The sequence below is a fragment of the Leucoraja erinacea genome, chromosome 27, assembly GCF_028641065.1.
Source record: "Leucoraja erinacea ecotype New England chromosome 27, Leri_hhj_1, whole genome shotgun sequence".
Lineage (NCBI taxonomy): Eukaryota > Metazoa > Chordata > Chondrichthyes > Rajiformes > Rajidae > Leucoraja > Leucoraja erinaceus.
The window spans coordinates 2,941,541-2,964,358 of NC_073403.1; the positions used below are offsets into that span (position 1 = coordinate 2,941,541).

Genomic DNA, 22,818 nt, shown 5'->3' on the forward strand with positions numbered 1-22,818 from the left:
GTGATGTTCATTTGGGTTGCAGAGTCTTCTTGCAGCAGCAAGGGGGAGTAGCCTTAGAGCTTGGAGAAAGAAGCAGAGAGGCACAGAGGCAGACAGACAAACAAGAGACATTCACAGGGCTTTTGGTTCTCACTTCACAGGAGCTGCCATGACATTTGCTTCTTGCCCCCGAAATGCACCATCAGGCAGAGGAATTGTAAAGTACAAGTGCTGAGAGGCAGAGCTGGAGCAAGGGGGAGATATTGCAGCAGGGGAATATTAAGATTTTCTACTGGTGTTTTAATTTTTTTTTTTTTTTGGAAGGTGGGTGGGGGGGGGGGGGGGGGGATTTCTTTTTTTTTTGTACAAAAAATGGCAGCCAACTGTACTGCCAGTGCCAGCAAGACCAAAACCAAGAAGAAACACTTTGTGGCTCAGAAGGTGAAGCTGTTCAGAGCCAGTGAACCCCTGCTTAGTGTCCTCATGTGGGGAGTGAACCACACTGTAAGTAAGATCAGATCTGCCTATTTTTTTTTTGCAGCAGTAATTATTGATTTATCTGTGTATTTAAATATGAAAAAAAAAGAAATTGCATCTTCTCTTGGGGTGTTGGGGATGCCTTAAGACTGTCTTAAACGCTTTTCTTTGCAGGGTTAAGATTATGCATTAATTTGAACAGGGTGCATTTTAAATTAAGAGTTTAATTTTTATTTTGCATGGGATTTTTGTTGAGGGGGAGAGAGGAGGAGGATAGATCTGAAGGCTTGTCAGCTTGCAAGAGGAGAGAGAGAGAGGTCTCATTCATTAATGAATGGGAAACACAATTAGATGTTGCAAATGACCATGTTCATGTATTTATTTTGTTGTTGATTTTTGATGCATATAAAATGATATAATTTGCTTTTCTTTGTAGCAGGCAGGCAGGGAGGGAGGAAATAAATAAATGTGTTGAGGCTTGGAAGAGGGGAACGCACTCAGGATTAAAAGCAAGCAAGCAGCTTGGGCCTGGGGCAGGACTTTGTTTTCAATGAGAAAAGAGAGAGAATTAAATATTTAGTGATTTATTTTGAAGGGGATTGTTGAGGGGAGGCCGAGGTTTCATTCACTGGGTTGTTTTAGGAGGAATTTGGGTTTATTTTGGCTTCCTTGAGGTGGAGTTTGTTCCTAAGCGCCTGGAAGGGGCAGAGTTTTTATTTTAGGTTTATAAATATATATATGTTTTTAATTCCCTCGTGGTTTTGGCGCCGGGTTTTAATTTGAGTTGGTATTCGGCCTCTGGGGTGGGGGTTAACTCGCCACAGGCCTCTCCCAGGCTTCACCAACCCACCTTTTCTAGGCCATTCCTGCTGCTGTTGGGCCTCCAGCCCCCCCCCCCGCCCCTCCGCGCCCCTTCGCTGGACGCGCTCCTCAGGCGAGGCCGAGGCTTCTGCGGCCTAGGTTCCCGCCCCCCTCCCTTCACATTTGCTCAATTACATTCTAAAATAAACTTTGCAAATGCAAAACTAGGTGATTAGCAACAATTATAAATTGCATTTCTCTCAATTTTAATCTTCTTGTGCTAATAATTTTGAGACTAAAGATTTCTGTAATTTCACAGCCAAAAACATTTAATGAATTACAATGAATTGTGCCGTTTTACCCCTTGAATATGTGTGTGTGTTTTGACAGTAGGTATGTGTGCAATAGTTTATTTCTTTGCCAGTGTCCTCTCTGTAATTCTAGGATGCCCACTGCTAAATTGGTATAACAGCCCCTTCTGTGGAAATGCACAACTATTAGACACTCTTGAGAGTGAATGTCAATAGATATTTGTTAGCACACATTACGGCGAGCTGGTTGGACTAAATTAGCACAGGAGTGTCTGTGTTTTTACGGCGTGAGGGTGGTTGGACTAAATGCCTCGCAGCACAGGAGACCCTGTTCTTGTCAGTTTTGCCTATTTTTTTGGTTCTCCCTGTGAGGGGGCACACGGCGCAGACAGGTAGAAGAGGGAACTGCAGATCGCAGAATCAGAGACCCAAAAAGCGATCCTGACCTCAGGGGTGCAGCCTGTCTGGAGCGAAGAAATAAATTGGTTTCGGCACGAAACGTTGCCCTTCCTTCGCTCCACGTGGGCTTCCTCCGCTGAGTTTCTCCAGCTTTTTTGATTTAGATTAGATTAGATTAGGTCCTTTATTGTCATTCAGACCTGAACGAAATTTTGTTTCCCTGCACTCATACATATAATGAAAAATGACAAAAACACACAATCAAGGCAAATTTAACATCCGCTGCAGTGAGTTCACCAAACACCTCCTAACTGTGGTGGAAGGCAAAATCTTAAAGTCTCTGTCTCTTCCCTCTTTGTTCTCCCTCTGCGCCGAGGCAATCCAGGCTCCAGATGTTGTGACCCCACCGGGCGATGGTAAATCCCGCGGCTCAACCGTGCTCTGCAAACGGGCCGGTTCAAACTCCGCGGGTGGTTGCTGCCGCCGCCACAGCTCCGAGGCCGAGTTGGGTCTCCGCTGCAAGGATGTGTAGGTTAATTGGCCTCTGTAAATCTCTCCTAGTGTGCAGGGAGTGGATGAGAAAGTGGGGTAATATAGAACTGGTGTGAATCGGTGATCGACGTGGACTTAGTGGGCTGAATGGCCTGTTTCAGACTGAAGAAGGGTCTCTACCGGAAATGTCACTCATTCCAACTCTCCAGAGATGCTGCCTGTCCTGCTGAGTTACTCCAGCATTTTGTGTCTACCGGGCTGGAGCAGTGAGCCAGCAGCTAGCTCAATTTGCTGCACTGCTGTGCCACTCATCCAAACAGTCATGCAGCATAGATATGAACCATTTGGCCCACCACATCAAGCAGTAAGCACCATCTATATTAATTCTATCTCCCAGCACTTGGCCTGTAATTTCTTTGCCTAGTCAATTCAAGATCACTTTTAGACACTTCTTAAAATGCTGTCAACAACTCTGCTTCAATTCTAGTAGCGCATTCCAGGTACTCACCGTAGAATAGTACTCTACACCACAGGCCCTTTGAACCTCTATGCCTTTGCTGAACAAATGCCAAACTAAACTAATCTCTGCCTGCAAGTGATCGATATCCCTCCATTCCCCGCATATTCATGTTTCTATCTGCAAGCTTTTTAAATGCCACTATTGTACCTGCTTCCACCAGTCTTTGTGAAAAATCTTGCCCTGCACGCCTCCTTTAAACTTTCTCTCTCTGACCCAATAGCTATGCCCTCTAGTATTTGACATTTCCACACTGGGGAAAAAGGTTCTGACTGTCTACCCAATCTCTGCTTCTCACAATTTTATAAACTTCTATTAGGTCTCTCTACAGTCTCTGATGTTCCGGAGAAAACATTCCAAGTTTGTTCAACCACTCCTTATTGTTAATACTCTTTAATCCAGGCAGCATTCTGCTAAATCTCATCTGTACCCTATCCAAAAACCTCCACATCCTGTCTGTAATGAGGCGACCAAAACAGTACATAATACTCAAACTGTGACCTAACTAAAGTTCTGTGAAGTTGCAATATGACTTCTTGACTCTTATACTCAATGCCTCAATTGATGAAGGCAAGGATATCATATGTCTGTTTAACCACTTCATATGCTAGGGTTGCAGGAAACTATGGTCTTGTATCCCAAGGTTTCTCTATACATCAATGATGTTATGGGTCCTGCCATTTACTGCATACTGTCCTCTTAGACACAAAAAGCTGGAGTAACTCAGCGCGACAGGCAGCATTTCTGGAGAGAAGGAATGGGTGACATTTTGGGCTGAGACCCTTCTTCAGACTATCTTCGGTTTATACCAGCATCTGCAGTTCCTTCTTACATATATCCTCCTGTATCCTTTGCAAGCGAATAGTGAAAGGCTTGGATAGAATGGATGTGGAGAGGATATTTCCACAAGTGGGAGAGTCAAGGACTAGAGGTCATTGTCTCAGAATTAAAGGAGGCAATTCTTTCGTCAGAGGGTGGTGAATCTGTGGAATTCTTTGCCACAGAAGTCTGTAGAGGCCAAGTCAATTGGATATTTTTAAAGCACAGATAGATTCTTGATTAGTATTGATGTCAGAGGTTACGGGGAGAAGGCAGGATAATGTTGTTAGAGAGAGATAGATCAGTATGATTGAATGGCGGAGTAGACTTGATGGGCCGAATGGCCAAATTCTGCTCTATCACATGACCTTATGGCATGATAAAACCTTCTTCACCTTTCTGAGTGGAAAAGGGTCTTCCTCAGAACCCTCATCCTTATTCTATGCCCTCTAGTTTCATTCACCTTTGATAAGGGGAAAGGGTTCCTGCTGTACACGTTATCTATATGTCTATTTTATACCCGTTCGGACTTTTTTAAGAATGGTTTTTATTTGGCAGTTGTGTATTTTCAGTTGCTAAAACTTCAGCCAGGGCATAAATCTTTTTATTGATGTATAGAAAATCACGAGGGGTATAGATAAGGTAAATAGTCATAGGCTTTCTGCGAGAGTAGGGGTTTCGAAATAAAAAGGGTGTACGTTTAAGGTGAGCAGGGAAAGATTTACAAAGGAACTGAGGGGGAAACTTTTGGAGTGGTATGTGTATGTAACGAGCTGCCAGAGAAAATAGCAGAGGTGGGTACAATCATGAAACTTAAAGGACATTTGCATTGTTTTACAGACAGGATACCTTTGGGGAGATAAGGACCAATTGCAGGCAAGTTTGATTAGCTCTGTTGGGCAACTTGGTCGGCAAGGATGAGTTGGGCCGAAGGACCTGTTCCGTGCTATATGACTCTATGATCTATGATCCAGGTTGGCCCAGTGTGGAGCTCGCTGCCTAGCACGGACAGTGAGTGATTTTGAAAGGAATTTGGTGAGGGGAATAAATGAACAGGATAGAGTGGGGGTAGACACAAAATGCTGGAGTAACTCAACGGGTCAAGCAGAATCTCTGGAGAGAAGGAATGGGTGACGTTTCGGGTCTCGACCCGAAACGTCACCCGTTCCTTCTCTCCAGAGATGATGCTTGACCCGCTGAGTTACTCCTGCATTTTGTGTCTACCTTCGATTTTACCAGCATCTGCAGTTCTTTCTTGACTACAGGATTGGGTGGGGTTTGCCTTACAGCAACCGACACTGACTCAAGGGGCTGATACACACCCTCCGGCACCATAATAACTTTGACTGTAAAATTGAAAAGTTGAAACCCTAAAAGAGCAAAGAGCAGAACATGTCCGAGGGGTGAACATAGAAACATAGAAACAGAAAATAGGTGCAGAGGTAGGCCATTCGGCCCTTCGAGCCTGCACCGCCATTCAATATGATCATGGCTGATCATCCAACTCAGTATCCTGTACCTGCCTTCTCTCCATACCCCCTGATCCCTTTAGCCACAAGGGCCACATCTAATTCCCTCTTAAATATACCCAATAAACTGGCTTCTTATAGCCAATGAACGATCTTCTTCTGGATAGTTTATCATGAGGAAGGAGATCCTCGCAGTTGGGAGACGCAATGACTACCAGATGCTGGAATCTTGAACAAAACTCAAGTGCTGCAGGAAATCCATGAGTCGGGCAGCATCTGTGGAGGGGATGGGCAGACCCTGGTTTGGGTCCGACCCGAAACATTGCCTTTCCATTTGCACCACAGATGCTGCCTGACCTGCAGAGTTCCACCGGCATCTTGTGCTTTTGCTTGTGTAAGCCATTGCGTACCGTTTTGGTCTCCTAATCTGAGGAAAGACATTCTTGCCATAAAGGGAGTACAGAGAAGGTTCACCAGACTGATTCCTGGATGGCAGGACTTTCATATGAAGAAAGACTGGATAGACTCGGCTTGTACACGCTAGAATTTAGAAGATTGAGGGGGGTTCTTATAGAAACGTACAAAATTCTTAAGGGGTTGGACAGGCTAGATGCAGGAAGATTGTTCCCGATGTTGGGAAGTCCAGAACTAGGGGTCACAGTTTAAGGATAAGAGGGAAGTCTTTTAGGACCGAGATGAGAAAATCATTTTTTACACAGAGAGTTGTGAATCTGTGGAATTCTCTGCCACAGAAGGTAGTTGAGTCCAGTTCATTGGCTATATTTAAGAGGGAGTTAGATGTGGCCCTTGTGGCTAAAGGGATCAGGGGGTATGGAGAGAAGGATACTGAGTTGGATGATCAGCCATGATCATATTGAATGATGGTGCAGGCTCGAAGGGCCGAATGGCCTACTCCTATAACCATAATAATCATATAATGATCATATTAAATCTCGACCCTTCTAGTCCGTGCCGAACACATAATCTCCCCTAGTCCCAAGGGCCAGATGGCCTACTCCTGCACCTATTTTTATTTTTAAATGATAAAAAACGAACCTGCCTCACCACCTTCACTGGAAGCTCTACACAGCCACCACTCTCTGAGTAAGAGTTCCCCCACGGGAACTTGTAAAATTCCTGCACCTATTTTCTATGTTTCTATGTAAGAGGTTTGTTCAGGAGTTGGACAATAGAACTGCTGATGAACTGTAAGATAGATTGAATGAATTGGGTGGTGATTTTGCCGCTTTGAAGAGCAGGGCTACACCATGAAACCCAGGTGTATTCCAGTGGTTTGGGATGATATTTTAGATTTGAAGAATTATTGTTTCAACAGTATTGTGTAGGAAGGAACTGCCAATGCTGGTTTAAATGGGATAGACACAAAGAGCTGGAGTAACTCAGCGGGACAGGCAGCATCTCTGGAGAGAAGGAATGGGTGACGTTTTTCGTGTTGAGAGGCTGCTGACTTTGTGACTTCTCAGTCTAACCATCCCTCCTTTATGTTCTGAATGAGTGTTTCCCCGAGCATCCAGACTAGGAAATGTAAATAAACACCAGAGGAAGGATGGGAAGTGATAAGCAAATCTGGTATTTTCAACCCCCTCGCTAGCCCAACTGTGTTGCCCCTATTGCTGCTGAGGAAGGAAGGAGTGTAGGTTTTAGGACCAGTTTGCTCTGACTGGTTGTCCATGATACCATCTGAGGAATCAACAAAATGCTGGATATACTCACCAGATCAAACACCATTTGTGGAGAAAGAGAAAAAAAAATCCTCTCAGGTCGATGAATTGGGGGAAAGTGAAAAATGGAGTATGTTTTAAGTTCAGAGATGGAAACCAGATAGGTTCTTGCTGGATGCCATGGATATGGTGGTTCTTGGTTTCTTGGTTTCTTGGTCTCCAAAATATTCCAAATGGAATTTAAACTGGAGGTGGTGAAGGGAGGGCTTAAGCCAGAAAGGGTTATTGGGAAGAAAGAGCTACTTTAAATGTAGTTGCATCTGGTTGGGTAACTATAGTTGGGTGGAGATTATTCCATGCTTTAATTGTGCGGGGGAAGAACGAATTGCTGTACACATCTGTCTTTGTAGTTGGGATCACAAATTGGATCGAATGCCCTCGTCTGCTCCTAATTGGTTTGGGTTTGGTGTAGGTCTTGTAGTCTATGTCGAGCTGACCATTTAACATTTTGTAAAAACAGGTCAAACGGTGAGCTTCACGTCTGTCTGTCTTGGAGAGGGTTCCACCCCAACCAGAGAATTCAGAAGTTTGGTGACACTCGCTTCTCTATCATAGGTGTTAGTAACAAATCGAGCTGCCTGTCTTTGGCAACCCCAAATCCCAATCCCAAAATCGTATGGGTTTGTAGGTTAATCAGCCTCTGTAAATTTCCTCCAGTGTGCAGGGGGTGGATGCGAAAGTGGGACAAAGTAGAACGAGGTGAACGAGGGATTGTGGGCTGAAGGGCCTGTTTCCATGCTGTACCTTACAATCCATTGGCGGGAATTGGATGGAGAATTAAAATGGCTGGCCATTGGAATCTCTTGGTCACCCTAGACAAAGTGGTCTGCAAAGTGTTCACCCATGTGTGGAGAAGACCACGTCGTGAACACTGACTGCATTATGCAAAATTAAAATAAGTTAAAAGAGAATTGTTGATCCAAAAAGGACTATTTGTATATCCGGATGCTGAGAAGGCAAGAGTTAAAGAGAGGATGTTGCATCTTCTGCTGGAGCCAAAATAAAAAAATAAAAATAAGAACTGGAGATATTATGTTCTAAAAAGCCAAAAAAAGTTCAGATATTCAACATCTGCAGATTTTTGCTCTGTTGCGTCATCTGTTTACCATTCAATCTGTGTTTGAAACCGATGGGTGGGTGAATCATTGTACTTAAAGTCATAGAGTCATACAGCAGGACCTTCGGCCCAACTAGCTCACCCCAACCAACTATCTACACTAGCCCCACCTACTTGCATTTACCCATATCCTTCTCAACCTTTCCTATCCATGTACCTATCCAAATGTCTTTTAAATGTTGTGATAGTGCTTGCCTCAACTACCTCCTCTGGCAGCTTGTTCCATATATGACAGATGGTGCAATGGGCTAAGTGTTCGGCTGGCAACCGGAAGGTAGCTGGTTCGATCCCGCTTGGAGTGCATTCTGTCGTTGTGTCCTTGGAACAAGACATTTCACCCACCTTTGCCTGCGTGTAAAATGTAATGTAATTGTGTGAAGCACTTTGGGGTCAATGCAAGTTGACTAAAAAGAGGGATATATAAATAAGAGCATTGTTAGAGAATCATAGATATATCTTCTTATAGTACACACACACCCATTGTGTGAAGAGAGCTGCCTTCTCGGGTTCTGTTAAATGGTTCCGCACTAGACCGTAAAAATATGTCCTCTGGGCCATGATTTCTCTGGGCCTGAAACCGCTAGGTTCATTTACATGGCTGATCCCACCCCCCCTCACCTGCCTTCTCTTACACCCTGATCCCTATAAGATCAAGGGCCTCATTAACTCCTCTGCGTTTCAAGGAACCAACAGGCCTGCCCAACCTAAGCCTTTGAGCAGCTGAGGAAGATCTAAATATGTGTAGAGGGATGATTTAATTTTGAAGGAGCATTGTTAGAGAATCATAGATGTATCTTCTTATCGAGTCCACACACAAGATTAGAAGTTGTTCAGCCAGAGCTGAACACACTTCTCGGCATCTGAATACAATGGTGTCTGTCTTAGAAACATAGAAAATAGGTGCAGGAGTAGGCCATTCGGCCCTTCGAGCCTGCACCGCCATTCAATATGATCATGGTGAACATTCTCTGCACTCCCTCTATGGCAAGAATGTCTTTCCTCAGATTTGGAGACCAAAACTGTACACAATACTCCAGGTGTGGTCTCACCAAGACCCTGTACAACTGCAGTAGAACCTCCCTGCTCCTATACTCAAATCCTTTTGCTATGAAAGGATATGTCTTGTCGTTTCTTGTACTTCTTGTGCGTGGCGGTGGAAAGATTGGTGGAAACGGGGCCGCGACGTGAACGCTCTTTCCTTGACCCCAATAGATATACGAGACCACAAGATGTTTTGAGACCATGGGTGGCACAGTGGTGCAGCGGTAGAGTTGCTGCATTACAGCGCCAGTGACCTGGTTTTGATCCTGACTACGGGTGCTTGTCTGTATGGAGTTTGTACGTTCTCTCCGTGGAGAGACTGCTTGGATTTTTTTCTGTGATCTCTGATTTCCTCCCACACTCCAAACGTACAGGTGTGTAGGCTAATTGGCTTGGTGTAAATGTAAATAGACCCAAGTGTGCCTACAGAGAAAGGTTTTTGTTTGCGTGCGTACTATCCAGTCAAATCAGATAATATAGTCTTGAACTGAAACGTCACCCGTTCCTTCTCTCCAGACATGCTGCCTGTCCCGCTGAGATACTCCAGTATTTTGTGTCTATCTTCGATGTAAGCCAACATCTGAAGTTCCTTCCTACACATATACAAGTACAACAGGTAGAGCAAATAAAAACACACCAGTGTGCAAAATATAGTTTTCTGCATTGTAGTGTTACAGTTCCAGAGAAAAAGGTCTATTGTCGGCATTGAGTAGTTTGATAGCTGAGGGGAAGAATCTGTTCCTGAGTGTGGTGGTATGTGGTGGTATGTGCGTTCAAGCTTTTGTATTGTCTGTCAGAAGGGAGATGGAATGTACACCAGTCAATGAAAGGAGGCATGCAGGTGCCGCAGGCAGTGAAACATAGAAACGTAGAAACATAGAAATTAGGTGCAGGAGTAGGCCATTCGGCCATTCAATATGATCATGGCTGATCATCCAACTCAGTATTCCGTACCTGCCTTCTCTCCATACCCCCTGATCCCCTTAGCCACAAGAGCCACATCTAACTCCCTCTTAAATATAGCCAATGAACAGGCCTCAACTACCCTCTGTGGCAGAGAGTTCCAGAGATTCACCACTCTCTGTGTGAAAAAAGTTCTTCTCATCTCGGTTTTAAAGGATTTCCCCCTTATCCTCAAGCTGTGACCCCTTGTCCTGGACTTCCCCAGCATCGGGAACTATCTTCCTGCATCTAGCCTGTCCAACCCCTTAAGAATTTTGTAAGTTTCTATAAGATCCCCTCTCAATCTCCTAAATTCTAGCGAGTACAAGCCGAGTCTATCCAGTCTTTCTTCATAAGACAGTCCTGACATCCCAGGAATCAGTCTGGTGAACCTTCTCTGCACTCCCTCTATGGCAATAATGTCCTTCCTCAGATTTGGAGACCAAAACTGTACGCAATACTCCAGGTGTGGTCTCACCAAGACCCTGTACAACTGCAGTAGACCTCCCTGCTCCTATACTCAAATCCTTTGTAAAAATCCTTTGCTAACATACCATTCGCTTTCTTTACTGCCTGCTGCACCTGCATGCCTACCTTCAATGACTGGTGTACCATGACACCCAGGTCTTGCTGCATCTCCCCCTTTCCCAATCGGCCACCATTTAGATAATAGTCTGCTTTCCCGTTTTTGCCACCAAAATGGATAACCTCACATTTATTGAAGAAAGCGAATGGTATGTTAGCATTCATAGCAAAAGGATTTGAGGGGAAGAATCTGTTCCTGAGTGTGGTGGTATGTGCGTTCAAGTTTTTGTATCGTCTGTCTCACGGGAGAAGGGAGATGGAATGACTTGATTATGTTGGCTGGTTTGGAGACGCAGTGTGAAATGCAGGCGGAGTCAATGGTGGGGAGGAAGGAACTGCAGATGCTGGTTTAAACAGAAGATAGACACAAAATGCTGGAGTAACTCAGCGGGTCTGACAGTATCTCTGGAGAAAAGGAATAGGTGACGTTTCGGGTCGAGGTCTGAAGAAGGGTCTCGACCCGAAACGTCACCCATTTCTTTTCTCTAGAGATGCCGTCTGACCCGTTGAGTTACTCCAGCTTTCTGTGTCAATGGTGGGCAGAATGGTCTGTGTGATGGGTAAAAATCACACTAAATAACCATGAGAAGAACTTCCCTGCGCTGTTCCAGATTGTGCAGCTTTGATGTGCTGCTCCTTAGAGGGCAGGCAGTTTAATGCCTTGTATTGGAAGTGTCAGACTGGCTTAGATGCTCGTGTCTCTGAGTGGGCCTTAAACCTTTGACCTTCCAACTCTGAGGTGAGAGTAAACTGAGCCAATTCTGGCATCTAAGATGCAGAAAGCGGTTTTACAGATGTATGGCAAAAAGTAGTTGTGAAATGTGAATTTTATGGGTTGTGAATGTGTCAATCTACAATTCTGGTAACATTTTCTTTTTCGAAGTTTGGGTCAGTGGTGCATGACCAGGAAATTGCAGTTTAGTTTAGCTCAGCAATACAGTGTGGAAACAGGCCCTTTGGCCCACCGAGTCCATGCTGACCAGTGGTCACTCGCAAACTAGTTCCATATAATCCCACTTTTGCACCCTACACACTAGGGGCAATTTACAGAAGCCAAATTAACCTACAATAGACAATAGGTGCAGGAGTAGGCCATTTGGCCCTTCAAGCCAGAACCGCCATTCAATGTGATCATGGCCGATCATCCACAATTAGTACCCCGTTCCGGTCTTCTCCCCATATCCCTTAACTCCGCTATCTTTAAGAGTTCTATCCAACTCTCTCTTGAAAGCATCCGGAGAATTGGCCTTCACTGCCTTCTACCAAACATGAACGTCTTTGGAATATGGGAGGAAACCGGGGCGGCCAAAGAAAAACAGGAAGATCGTGCAAACTCCGCACAGACAGCACACGTAGTCAGGTTTGAACCCGGCACTGTGAGGCTGCAGCTATACCATTGTGCCACTGTGTACCCCTAACTAAGAGTTGTGGATATCATTGGCTATACATATATCTATTATGAAAGAGAGACACAAAAAGAGTGGGGTAAAGCTGAGTTTGCCACTCCGGTTCCTATTAAATCTTTACCCCCTCACTTTAAACCTATGTCCTCCGGTTCTTGATTCCCCGACTCTGGGCAAAAGACTGTGCAATTACCTTATCTAATCCTTGTACGATTTTATACACGCTGGAGATTTGAAAGAAAAATGTGTTTATCGGATAATATTAACTTCAAAGTTGTGCCCAGAGGTTGGTTGTAACGTCCCTAATAATAATAATAATAATAATAATAATTTTATTTATAGAGCACTTTAAAAACAAACATAGTTGCAACAAAGTGCTGTACATCACTAATCATTGACAAAAAAGTTAATACACACCAATAATAACAATCAAAACAAATAGTAGGAAAAGATATGTAAAATAAAGAAACATTAAAAACAATAAAAACAGAAGCAAAGTCTCAGGCATGGTCAAAAGCCAGGGAGTACAAATGTGTTTTAACACTGGATTTGAAGATGGACAGTGAGGGGGCCTGTCTGATGTGCAACGGCAGGGTGTTCCAGAGTGCTGATAGATAAGGTGCTAACGTTCTTGAACTAAGGTTGTGCTTCAGTTGGCTATGTAGGAGTCTGAAGACCAAAAGAGGAGTGCGATGGAGATTGAAAGTGGCAGGTTACTGCAAGTACAATCTGTGTTTGTTCTTCCCAATGTACACTAAATAGTAACGTGAATAATATAATGTAGAGTCAATAACGTGTGGTTCATTGTATCCATAAGGTGAAGAGAGGTGGGAAAAGTCTTATGGTCAATATAAAGTTTAGTTTATTGTCACATGTAACAAGATATGTACCTACCTGGTACAGGTTGGACAAGTACATAGATAGGACAAGTTTGGAGGGATATGGACCAAACGCAGGCAGGTAAGACAAGTGTAGCTGGAACATGTTGGCTGAAGAAGGGTCTCAACCCAAAACGTCACCTATTCCTTTTCTCTAGGGATGCCGTCTGACCCATTGAGTTACTCCAGCTTTCTGCATCAACGGTGGGCAGACTGGTCTGTGTGATGGGTAATCGTCACAGGAAATAATCATAAGATGAACTTCCCTGCACTGTTCCAGATTGTGCAGCTTTGATATGCTATGACTCTAAAGGATATGGACCTCACGGGTGAAGATGGAATTTGTGTAGATCGACATGGTCTGAAGAAAGGTCTCAACCCGAAACGTCACCAATTCCTTCTCTCCAGAGATGCTGCCTGTCTCGCTGAGTTACTCCAGCATTTTGTGTCTGCCTTCGACATGGCCATTGAAGGCCGAAGGGCCGACTTCTGTTCTGCACAACCACATATAACCATATAACAATTTACAGCACGGAAACAGGCCATCTCGACCCTTCTAGTCCGTGCCGAACACATATTCTCCCCTAGTCCCATATACCTGCGCTCAGACCATAACCTTCCATTCCCTTCCCGTCCATATAACTATCCAATTTATTTTTAAATGATAAAAACGAACCTGCCGACACCACTTCCACTGGAAGCTCATTCCACACCGCTACCACTCTCTGAGTAAAGAAGTTCCCCCTCATGTTACCCCTAAACTTCAGTCCCTTAATTCTCAAGTCATGTCCCCTTGTTTGAATCTTCCCTATTCTCAGTGGGAAAAGCTTTTCCACGTCAACTCTGTCTATCCCTCTCATCATTTTAAAAACCTCTATCAAGTCCCCCTTAACATTCTGCGCTCCAAAGAATAAAACCCTAATTTGTTCAACCTTTCTCTGTAACTTAGTTGCTGAAACCCAGGCAACATTCTTGTAAATCTGCTCTGTACTCTCTCTATTTTGTTGACATCCTTCCTATAATTAGGCGACCAAAATTGGACACCATACTCCAGAATTGGCCTCACCAATGCCTTGTACAATTTTAACATTACATCCCAACTTCTATACTCAATGCTCTGATTTATAAAGGCCAGCACATCAAAAGCTTTCTTTACCACTGAAGAAATGTGGCCTGTTTTGTAGCTGAAATTCTTTTGTAAACTATGTTGATATGTGTTACTGAAAAGCAATTTATATCAGATCTATATTTGAATTCACATTTATTTTTAAGTGACCAAACCCGTTCCTCTGGTCTTAGATTGGAGGAGATCAGCTGATGGAAGTGATATTTCTTCAGCAGCGATGTAAGCAGAATGATTCTGAAGTTCTGAATAAAAATTGGTGCGTTAGTGGAAAAAGAACCGCTATTGCAGCAATTCTAAAATATGAACAGAAGATGCTGTAAATAACTCAACAGGTCAGGCGGTATCTGTGGGAAGAGAAACTGAATCAATGCTTGATCAGAAACGTTAACTGTGTTTCTCTCTCTACTGAAGCTGCTTGACCTGCTGAGTAGACACAAAATGCTGAAGTAACTCAGCGGGTGAGGCAGCATCTCTGGAGAGAAGGAATAGGCGACGATTCGGGTCTAGACCCTTCTTCAGAGATGGTAAGTCCGATGATAGGTCTTGACCCGAAACGTCGCCCATTCCTTCTCTCCAGAGATGCTGCCTCACCTGCTGAGTTACTCCAGCATTTGGTGTCTACCTTTGATTTAAACAAGCAGCTGCAGTTCTTTCTTACACATGACCTGCTGAGTCACTTCTCGCTGCCTTGGCATGGTCTAGCTTGCATCAAAATCCTTCCAGTATTCGGGCGACCAGAGGTGCATCCACAGTGATGCAGGCAGGGGCGGAAAACCCGAGGGGGGTGGAGGGGGCAGAGGGGACACGTCCCCCCCAATGTTTTGAGAGGTAGGTGACATCCCCGCCAGGTTAACCTGTCTGGGCTTGCGGGAAATAGGGCCAGCGTGGAGAAGCAGTGCTGGTGTCCCGTCAGTCCAGACAGGGTTGTTAGTTAACCCGGTGAGACGGGCAGTAGAGCTGCATTTAGCGCTGGATTGAGCCTCCGAAGCCTCGCGCGCGTGTGAGTGTGCGCTTGCGCGCGCGGCCGCCAAAAAATTGTGTCCCCCGTCCCCTCCATGTTTTGATAGTGAGTTCCGTTCTTGGATGCAGGCCAACTAGACAAGTTACATTAAAGGGCGCAAAACTCTGGAGTCACTGAGTCCTCGAGTCAGGATTGAATCTGGGTCTCTGGCACTATAAGGCAGCAACTCAACCGTGGGGCCACTGTGCTGCCCATTTTTATTGTCCTCCTCTCATATCCCTTGAATTTCTGACTGTCCCAAAAAAAATATCGACCAGGTTTATTCTTAAATATGCTCAGTGACTAAGCATAGACGCTCTGTAGCAAATAATTGCAAAGATTTACAAAGCATGTTACTAAAGAAACGTCTCCACATCTTGGTCCTAAATGTCTGATCCGTTATATTGAAGCTATGCCCTCGGATCCAGAATCGAGCACTGTCAAATCTCCAGGAAATGTTGTTCTATTTCAAGTAGATCACCTATTTTGCTTCAAATTTAGAGAGAAAATAGAATCTCATTCCGTTCCATTGATTCGGATTCAGATTCAGATTCAGATGCAGATTCAACTTTAATTGTCAGTGTACAGTACAGAGACAACAAAATGCATTGATCCTTGTTTAACAACCTTATCATGAAGAGAGTCTGTGTAATAAACCTTTAACCTGGCCCTGGTGTAGACTTTATATATTTACTCATTGGCTCATTTGGACGAGATGTGAAACTGAGATGGGAAGAATGCTGAAGTGAACGTTACGAATCTCCTGAGAGTTTTCCCAGTGACCTAAACAAGTCCCCATCCCGGTTATAAATGAAAAGTGCTGCAGTAACTCAGCGGGTCAGACAGCATTTCTGGAGAACGTGGTTTGGTGATGTGTAGGAAGGGGCTCATCATCGGCGGTCACTCGAAACGAGTATGACTGTCCTCTCGTGAATTGCGCCTGTGCGTGACTTTGTTTAACGTGGGGAGACTGGTGCACAGACAGCCACCCCACGGCCCTTGACAGATCTGGGTCAGGATCCAGTGGCATGGAGTCCAAGACGACTGGAGACCCTTTTCTGCTGCAGCCTTCATCCGCCTTCCCAGCCGTTGTGACGCTCCACTAAGGTCAGCCATCGTCCTCCTCCTGTTCCACCGTTGAGGTCTTGGTTGGATTGCTCTTTGTCAGAGACCTCCCCCTCCACCTTACCGCCATGGGTGACCCTACGAGGGGCATAGCTCCAGACGGCATCGCTCTCAGGATCTCAGGTCCACACAAGCATCTCCGCCACGACAAGGTGACAATGAGAACAATCCACGGAGAATGGTGAATCTCTGGCCAAAGAAGGCTGCAGATGCTGTTTTAAATCAGGGGGTATGAAGAAGGCAGACACACCGAGTTGGATGAAAGCCATGGAGTAGGCTCAGCACCTAATTTCTATGTTTCTAAGAGGGAAGAACTGCATCGCTGAAGAGACACAAAAAGGAATGGCATCGTGACGTTAGGGACGTGGGGTGGATAGGTGATGTTTTGGGTTGGGAACCCTCTTCAGACCTTGTGTCTGTTGGACTGCCTTGCTATTACAGTGATGGATGGATTTGTCTGTAGAACTGCAGTGGTTGCATTGGAGAGTAATTTAGGTTTGAAGCCCTGAGGATGTGCCAAACTGACGCAATAAAATAGCGCAAAAGTTCATGTTCTTTCTTGCCCCCTGGACAGTGACATTCAGGTCAGCTCGATGCGTTCTCTGTAAGTAGTTTAATTCAGTTTGGTTTTAGTTTAGAGAAACAGCGTGGAAACAGGCCCCTCGTCCCACTGAGTCTGCGATCCCCGTACACCAGCACTATCCTATACACACACGAGGGACAATTTTACAATTTTACCGAAGCCAATTAACCTACGAACTTGTACGTCTTTGGAATGTGGGAGGAAACCGGAGCACCCAGGTCACGGGGAGAACGTACAACCTCTGTACATGCATCACCCGTACTCAGGATCTGACCCAGGTCTCTGGTGCTGTAATCATCATAATCATAATCACTTTATTAGCCAAGTATGTTTTGCAACATATGAAGAATTTGATTTGCCACACAGTAATACAATTAAAAAGCACCAGGACACACAAAATACATGTTTACATACACATCCATCACAGTGACTCCTCACATTCCTCACTGTGATTTAAGGGGAAAAAAAGTTCAATCTCTTCCCTTCTTTGTTCTCCCGCTGTCGGGGTCCTTGAGCCTTCCGTTGACTCCCGTAGCTGGTGGTGGGCCCTCCGTGTAGGGGCGATCATGTTCCTGCATCGGGGGGGGGGGGGATCTCAGCTCCCCCTTGCCGGGCCATCTACCCTGGGTCGGGGCTGGTCGAACCTCCTGGTCGAAGCAGTAACTCTATTGTTGCACCACCCCTGTTTGGTATGTAGATGTTAATTTAAGGGCCTTCTTAGAAGGGTGTAAGAGTTCAAATGACGCTGTATAAAAAAGCATGGAATTCTCTACCGGGCCCTGGTGAATTTTTATCTATTACCCAATTTCACAGAGACAGAATGCCTGATTATTGACTCATTACATGCCTGGAGGCCCTACAGCAGCCTGGGGCTTGCCTGGAACGGGCACTGCTCATTTTACCTAGAGTATGGACTGGGCTTTAGGGCACCTCTTGCATGTGGGATAAGTCTGTACTTCTGTACAATTTGCTAATTGGGGATGTGCGTAGGTATTGCAATACTCCACTGGACTATTTATAAGAAAATTACGTTCCTGTTCGTTTGCACTTAGCACATGCAACAATAAAAGCTCCATTAAACCACTGAGTCTGGAGGGGAGCGGTCTTGGGATTGTATACACTGGAATTTGAAAGGATGAGAGGGGATCTTATTCAATCATATAAGATTATTAAAGGATTGGACACGTTAGAGGCACGTTAGAGGTTAGATCCAGGGGCCGCAGTTCAAGAATAAGGGGTAGGCCATTTAGAACGGAGATGAGGAAAAACTTTTTTGCCAAGAGAGTTGTGAATCTGTGGAATTCTCTGCCTCAGAAGGTAGTGGAGGCCAATTCTCTGGATGCTTTCAAGAGAGTTGGATAGAGCTCTTAAAGATAGCGGAGTCAAGGGATATGGGGAGAAGGCAGGAACGGGTTACTGATTGGGGATGATCAGCCGTGATCACAGTGAATGGCGGCGCTGGCAATGCACCTATTATCTATTATTTGGGTGGTCACAAACCTCATTATGAAGTTTCCATAACTGAGATGCACCTTCTCTGACAACACGCTAAGTTTCGGCAGCAGGTACGTTAAGATTAGATTTCACTTTTATGTAGTTTATATCTTTATTGATCCACAAGCACCAAGTTTGGTGACGTATTTTGTTTAACATAATGTTACTCACTGTACGCAGGGTTCTCAGCAGGCAACCAGGCAGATAGGACTCTGAACTGTGTACGCAAGTCAGCGGAGTGCAGCCTGAGATGTTTACAGAGGTCATGTAAGAAAGATTTCCCAGACCTGGCAACGTCGCTTTGACAGGATGACATCAGAGGATTGAGATGTGAGGAAAGACTGCAGGAACTAGGGCTTTTCAGGCTCAAAATGAGGTAAACAAGAGCGAACCTTATAGCATGCATAAGACAGAAAGCCGTGTGGAACGACTAAGTACAGAGCATTCAATTGGAAGGCTGAGGCGAGGTACCAAAATACGAGGCAAAATTCTTCCCGGTAAAGGAAGAGAGTATGTAGAGTTATACATCATGGAAGCAGGCCCTTCAGCCCAACTGTGTAGGAACAAACTGCAGATGCTGGTTTAAAATCGAAGTTAGACACAAAATGCTGGAGTAACTCAGCGGAACAAGCAGCATCTCTGGAGAGAAGGAATGGGTGACGTTTCGGGTCGAGACTGAAGAAGAGCATTTTGTGTCGATCTTCGGTCCAACTTGTCCATGATGCCCCAATTAAGCTGCTCACATTTGGCCCATATCCCACTAAACCAGTCCATGTACCTGTTTAGTGGGGTCTTTAAAATCTTTTAAATGTTGTTATTGGCCCTGTCTCAACTACGCCTCTGACAGCTCATTCCATATACCCACCTCCTTCTGTGTGAAAGGTTGCCCCTCAGGCTCGTATTAAACCTTTCCACTCTCACCTTAAACCCATGTCCTCTGGTTCTTGATTCCCCTGCTCTGGATAAAAGACTCGTACATTCTCCTTATCAATACCCCGTACGGAAAAGAAGGAACTGCAGATGCCGGACACCGCAAATTGCTGGAGTAACTCAGCAGATTAGTCGGCATCTGTGGAGGGAATGACTAGGCGATGTGTTGAGTCAGGTAGCTGAAATGAAGCTGGATATAGGATGAAAGGGAGGAAATTGTGTACCTGCTTTTGAGAGTTGATTGAAAGATACAGCATGGAAACAGGCCCCCTCCATTCACCAAGTCTAAGCCGACCATTGATCACCCGTTCATACAAGTTCTATGTCATCCCATTTTCACATCCACACTCCCAACACATTAGGGGCTACTTACTGAGGCCAGAGGCCAGAGTACCTGGAGGAAACCCACTTAGTCACAAGGGGAACGTGCACAATCCACACAGACAGCACTCGAGGTCAGGATCGAAAATGGGTCTCTGGAGCTGCGAGGCAGTGGTTCTACCAGCTGAGGAAACAAAAATAACAGGACTTTAGACAGCCATTTATTAGGGACTGATGATTTGTATCAATGCTGTTCACCTGGATGTACCTGGCAATGCGCTCTGCCAACCTTCACCTCGTTTTTTTTGCAAAAGACCTGTGTCTGCCTCACTGAAGTAAAGTATTCTTGAATCCAAGAACGTGGTCAAAACAGTGGTCGGACCTCAAACAGCAAATGCTGAAAATATTTTACTCTTTGGAAAATATATTCATTTACCTTCTCCTAGCTTTCCTGCAGTCTTATGTTTCCCATTTGTTGCCAGGCTTATTGATCCTGCACGCTGTGGGCTGGAGCGGAGCTGAGAGCCAATTCTCCAGTGTAAAAACTCCAGCTTCGCCTCTGATACCCCCAGCAGTCTGGTGGTGGAGTGTGTGTCGAAAAATATGGTGTCTACTATCAGCAAGTTATTTTGGGACATCTGCATGAAAATCCTGGATCGTTTAAACAGCGGGGGCCAAAATTACCATATTTATGAGTAAATTCCGGGCTATTTGTAGTCACACAGCATGCAAACGGGCCCTTCTGCTCAACTGACCCACACCGACCAACATGCCCCATCCACACTAGGCCCCATCCACACCGACCAACATGCCCCATCCACACTAGGCCCCATCCACACCGACCAACATGCCCCATCCACACTAGGCCCCATCCACACCGACCAACATGCCCCATCCACACTAGGCCCCATCCACACCGACCAACATGCCCCATCCACACCAGTCCCCACCCCGACCAACATGCCCCATCCACACTAGGCCCCATCCACACCGACCAACATGCCCCATCCACACTAGGCCCCATCCACACCGACCAACATGCCCCATCCACACTAGTAGACACGTTGACCAACATGCCCCATCCACACTAGGCCCCATCCACACCGACCAACATGCCCCACCCACGCTAGGCCCCATCCACACCGACCAACATAGGCCCCATCCACACCGACCAACATGCCCCATCCACACTAGTAGACACCCACACCGACCAACGTGCCCCATCCACACTAGTAGACATGTTGACCAACGTGCCCCATCCACACTAGTAGACATGTTGACCAACATGCCCCATCCACACTAGTAGACATGTTGACCAACGTGCCCCATCCACACTAGTAGACATCCACACCGACCAACATGCCCCATCCACACTAGGCCCCATCCACACCGACCAACATGCCCCATCCACACTAGGCCCCATCCACACCGCCCAACATGCCCCATCCACACTAGGCCCCATCCACACCAACCAAACCAACATGCCCCATCCACACCGACCAACATGCCCCATCCACACTAGGCCCCATCCACACCGACCAACATGCCCCCATCCCCACTAGCCCCCCTCCACACCGACCAACATGCCCCATCCACACTAGGCCCCATCCACACCGACCAACATGCCCCATCCACACTGCCCCATCCACACTAGGCCCCATCCACACCGACCAACATGCCCCATCCACACTAGGCCCACCCACCTGAGTTTGGCCCATATCCCTCTAAACGTGTCCTATTATAGAGTCACAGAGTCTCACAGCGAGGACAAACCCCGTACAGACCACACCCACAGGTCTTGATCGAACCCGGGCCTCTGGCTCCATTAGGCAGCAACTCTACCGCTGCGCCTCCGTGCCACCGCTGAGTTCTCCCAAATGTAATTTTTTTTAAAAGGCGTACATCCTGGCAGTAGAAATCTCTTTTGTTTCATATCTAATTCTATTATTTTTAGATGTAGTGTTGTACAAACACTTTGCCTCTCAGACCTTCTTGCAAGTTTGGTTAATAACAATTGAATCATTCTGTCTGTCAGTGAGTTTCACAGCAGTTGTGATAATCATTAAAGTCTGACTCATTCGTTCTCAAGAAGAAATAACAATCATTCATCCTCTCGGGACAAGTGGAAGGAGTGCCTGAACAGGTAGAGTGCTAGAGCCTGTGTTTGCTGCGGGGCTTTTACACAATGCTTTGCTGGATTAAATGACCATTGCAAGACTAGACATAACCATTTTGGGCGTGGCAAAGCAAAAGAAATGGGTTTAGTTAGCAACTTGTGCAATAAGAAAAGCATACAACTCATTTGTTCCTTTGTGTAGGAAAGAACTGTTTTAAATCGAAGATTTCAATCCAAAATATTTAAGCACAAAATACAGCCAGCATCTCTGGAGAGAAGGAATGGGTGACGTTTCGAGTCGAGTCCCTTCTTCTTCCTCGTGTCCGGCCATCATCTATATCACGTCTTTCCGGTCGGTCAGTGACGGTTGGCGGTCGATGGTTGCAGAATTGGCTACTTCAGTCAGTCACTGTGGTACAGTTTCTGTCGTCACCATTGCCCGGGATGCACCAGGTGAAGGCTTCTGCTTGCATCCCTTCTTCAGACTGATCAATCTGAAGAAGGGTCTCAACCCTAAACGTCACCCATTCCTTCTCATTTGTTCCTTTTTACTTGAGTTGCTGGAGTACGGTTTACTGGGTTAATGGACAGGTGGCCATGCCAGGAGAGTATAGCTTATTATTGCCACGTCTACCGAAATACAGTGAAAAGCTTTTTGTCGTAGTAATGCATTTGTGTCGCTATCAAATCAGCTATTTTTTCTAATGTGAAGGCTGTGGCTTGGGTTTAAGGCACAAACTAACAAATGAGAGGCTAAATGCTATTTCCTCCCATTGCTGAGAGGTTGGTTTTCTGTCATTCCTGATCCTGAATGCTGTGCGTCAGCTGCTCACGGCTGCATGTCCTTCCTGCAAGCTGTTTGCACATTGAGACGTCTGGCCAGAAGTGACTAAGGGTCCATGCATGAAATATCTGGACAAAAAAGGCAAACAGTTACACTGCGAACAGTTTGATCACTGTGAGCTATCTGGTGCTGGAACGAGAGAGCTATCTGCCACTTGATCCTTAGTCATAGAAACATAGAAATTTAGGTGCAGGAGTAGGCCATTCGGCCCTTCGAGCCTGCACCGCCATTCAATATGATCATGGCTGATCATCCAACTCAGTATCCCGTACCTGCCTTCTCTCCATACCCCCTGATCCCCTTAGCC

The 22,818-nt window shown here is 45.6% G+C and overlaps 1 protein-coding gene across 5 annotated transcripts in view; it reads left to right on the plus strand.

Moving 5' to 3' along the window:
- Positions 1-306: 306 nt before the first annotated feature.
- LOC129710095 (phosphatidylinositol 5-phosphate 4-kinase type-2 beta-like) overlaps positions 307-22,818 on the plus strand; it is a 104,485-nt gene continuing 81,973 nt past the window's right edge. Inside the window, exons 1-2 of one of the 5 annotated variants that reach the window (XM_055656809.1) lie at positions 307-483; positions 4,636-4,671. In XM_055656809.1, coding sequence (XP_055512784.1) covers positions 352-483; positions 4,636-4,671 — 168 coding nt within the window. In that variant the 5' untranslated portion in view covers positions 307-351. Of the gene's footprint in view, positions 484-4,635; positions 4,672-18,022; positions 18,677-22,818 lie in introns of those variants that run through there. The other 4 variants (XM_055656811.1, XM_055656810.1, XM_055656812.1 and 1 more) reach the window with 4 other exon arrangements.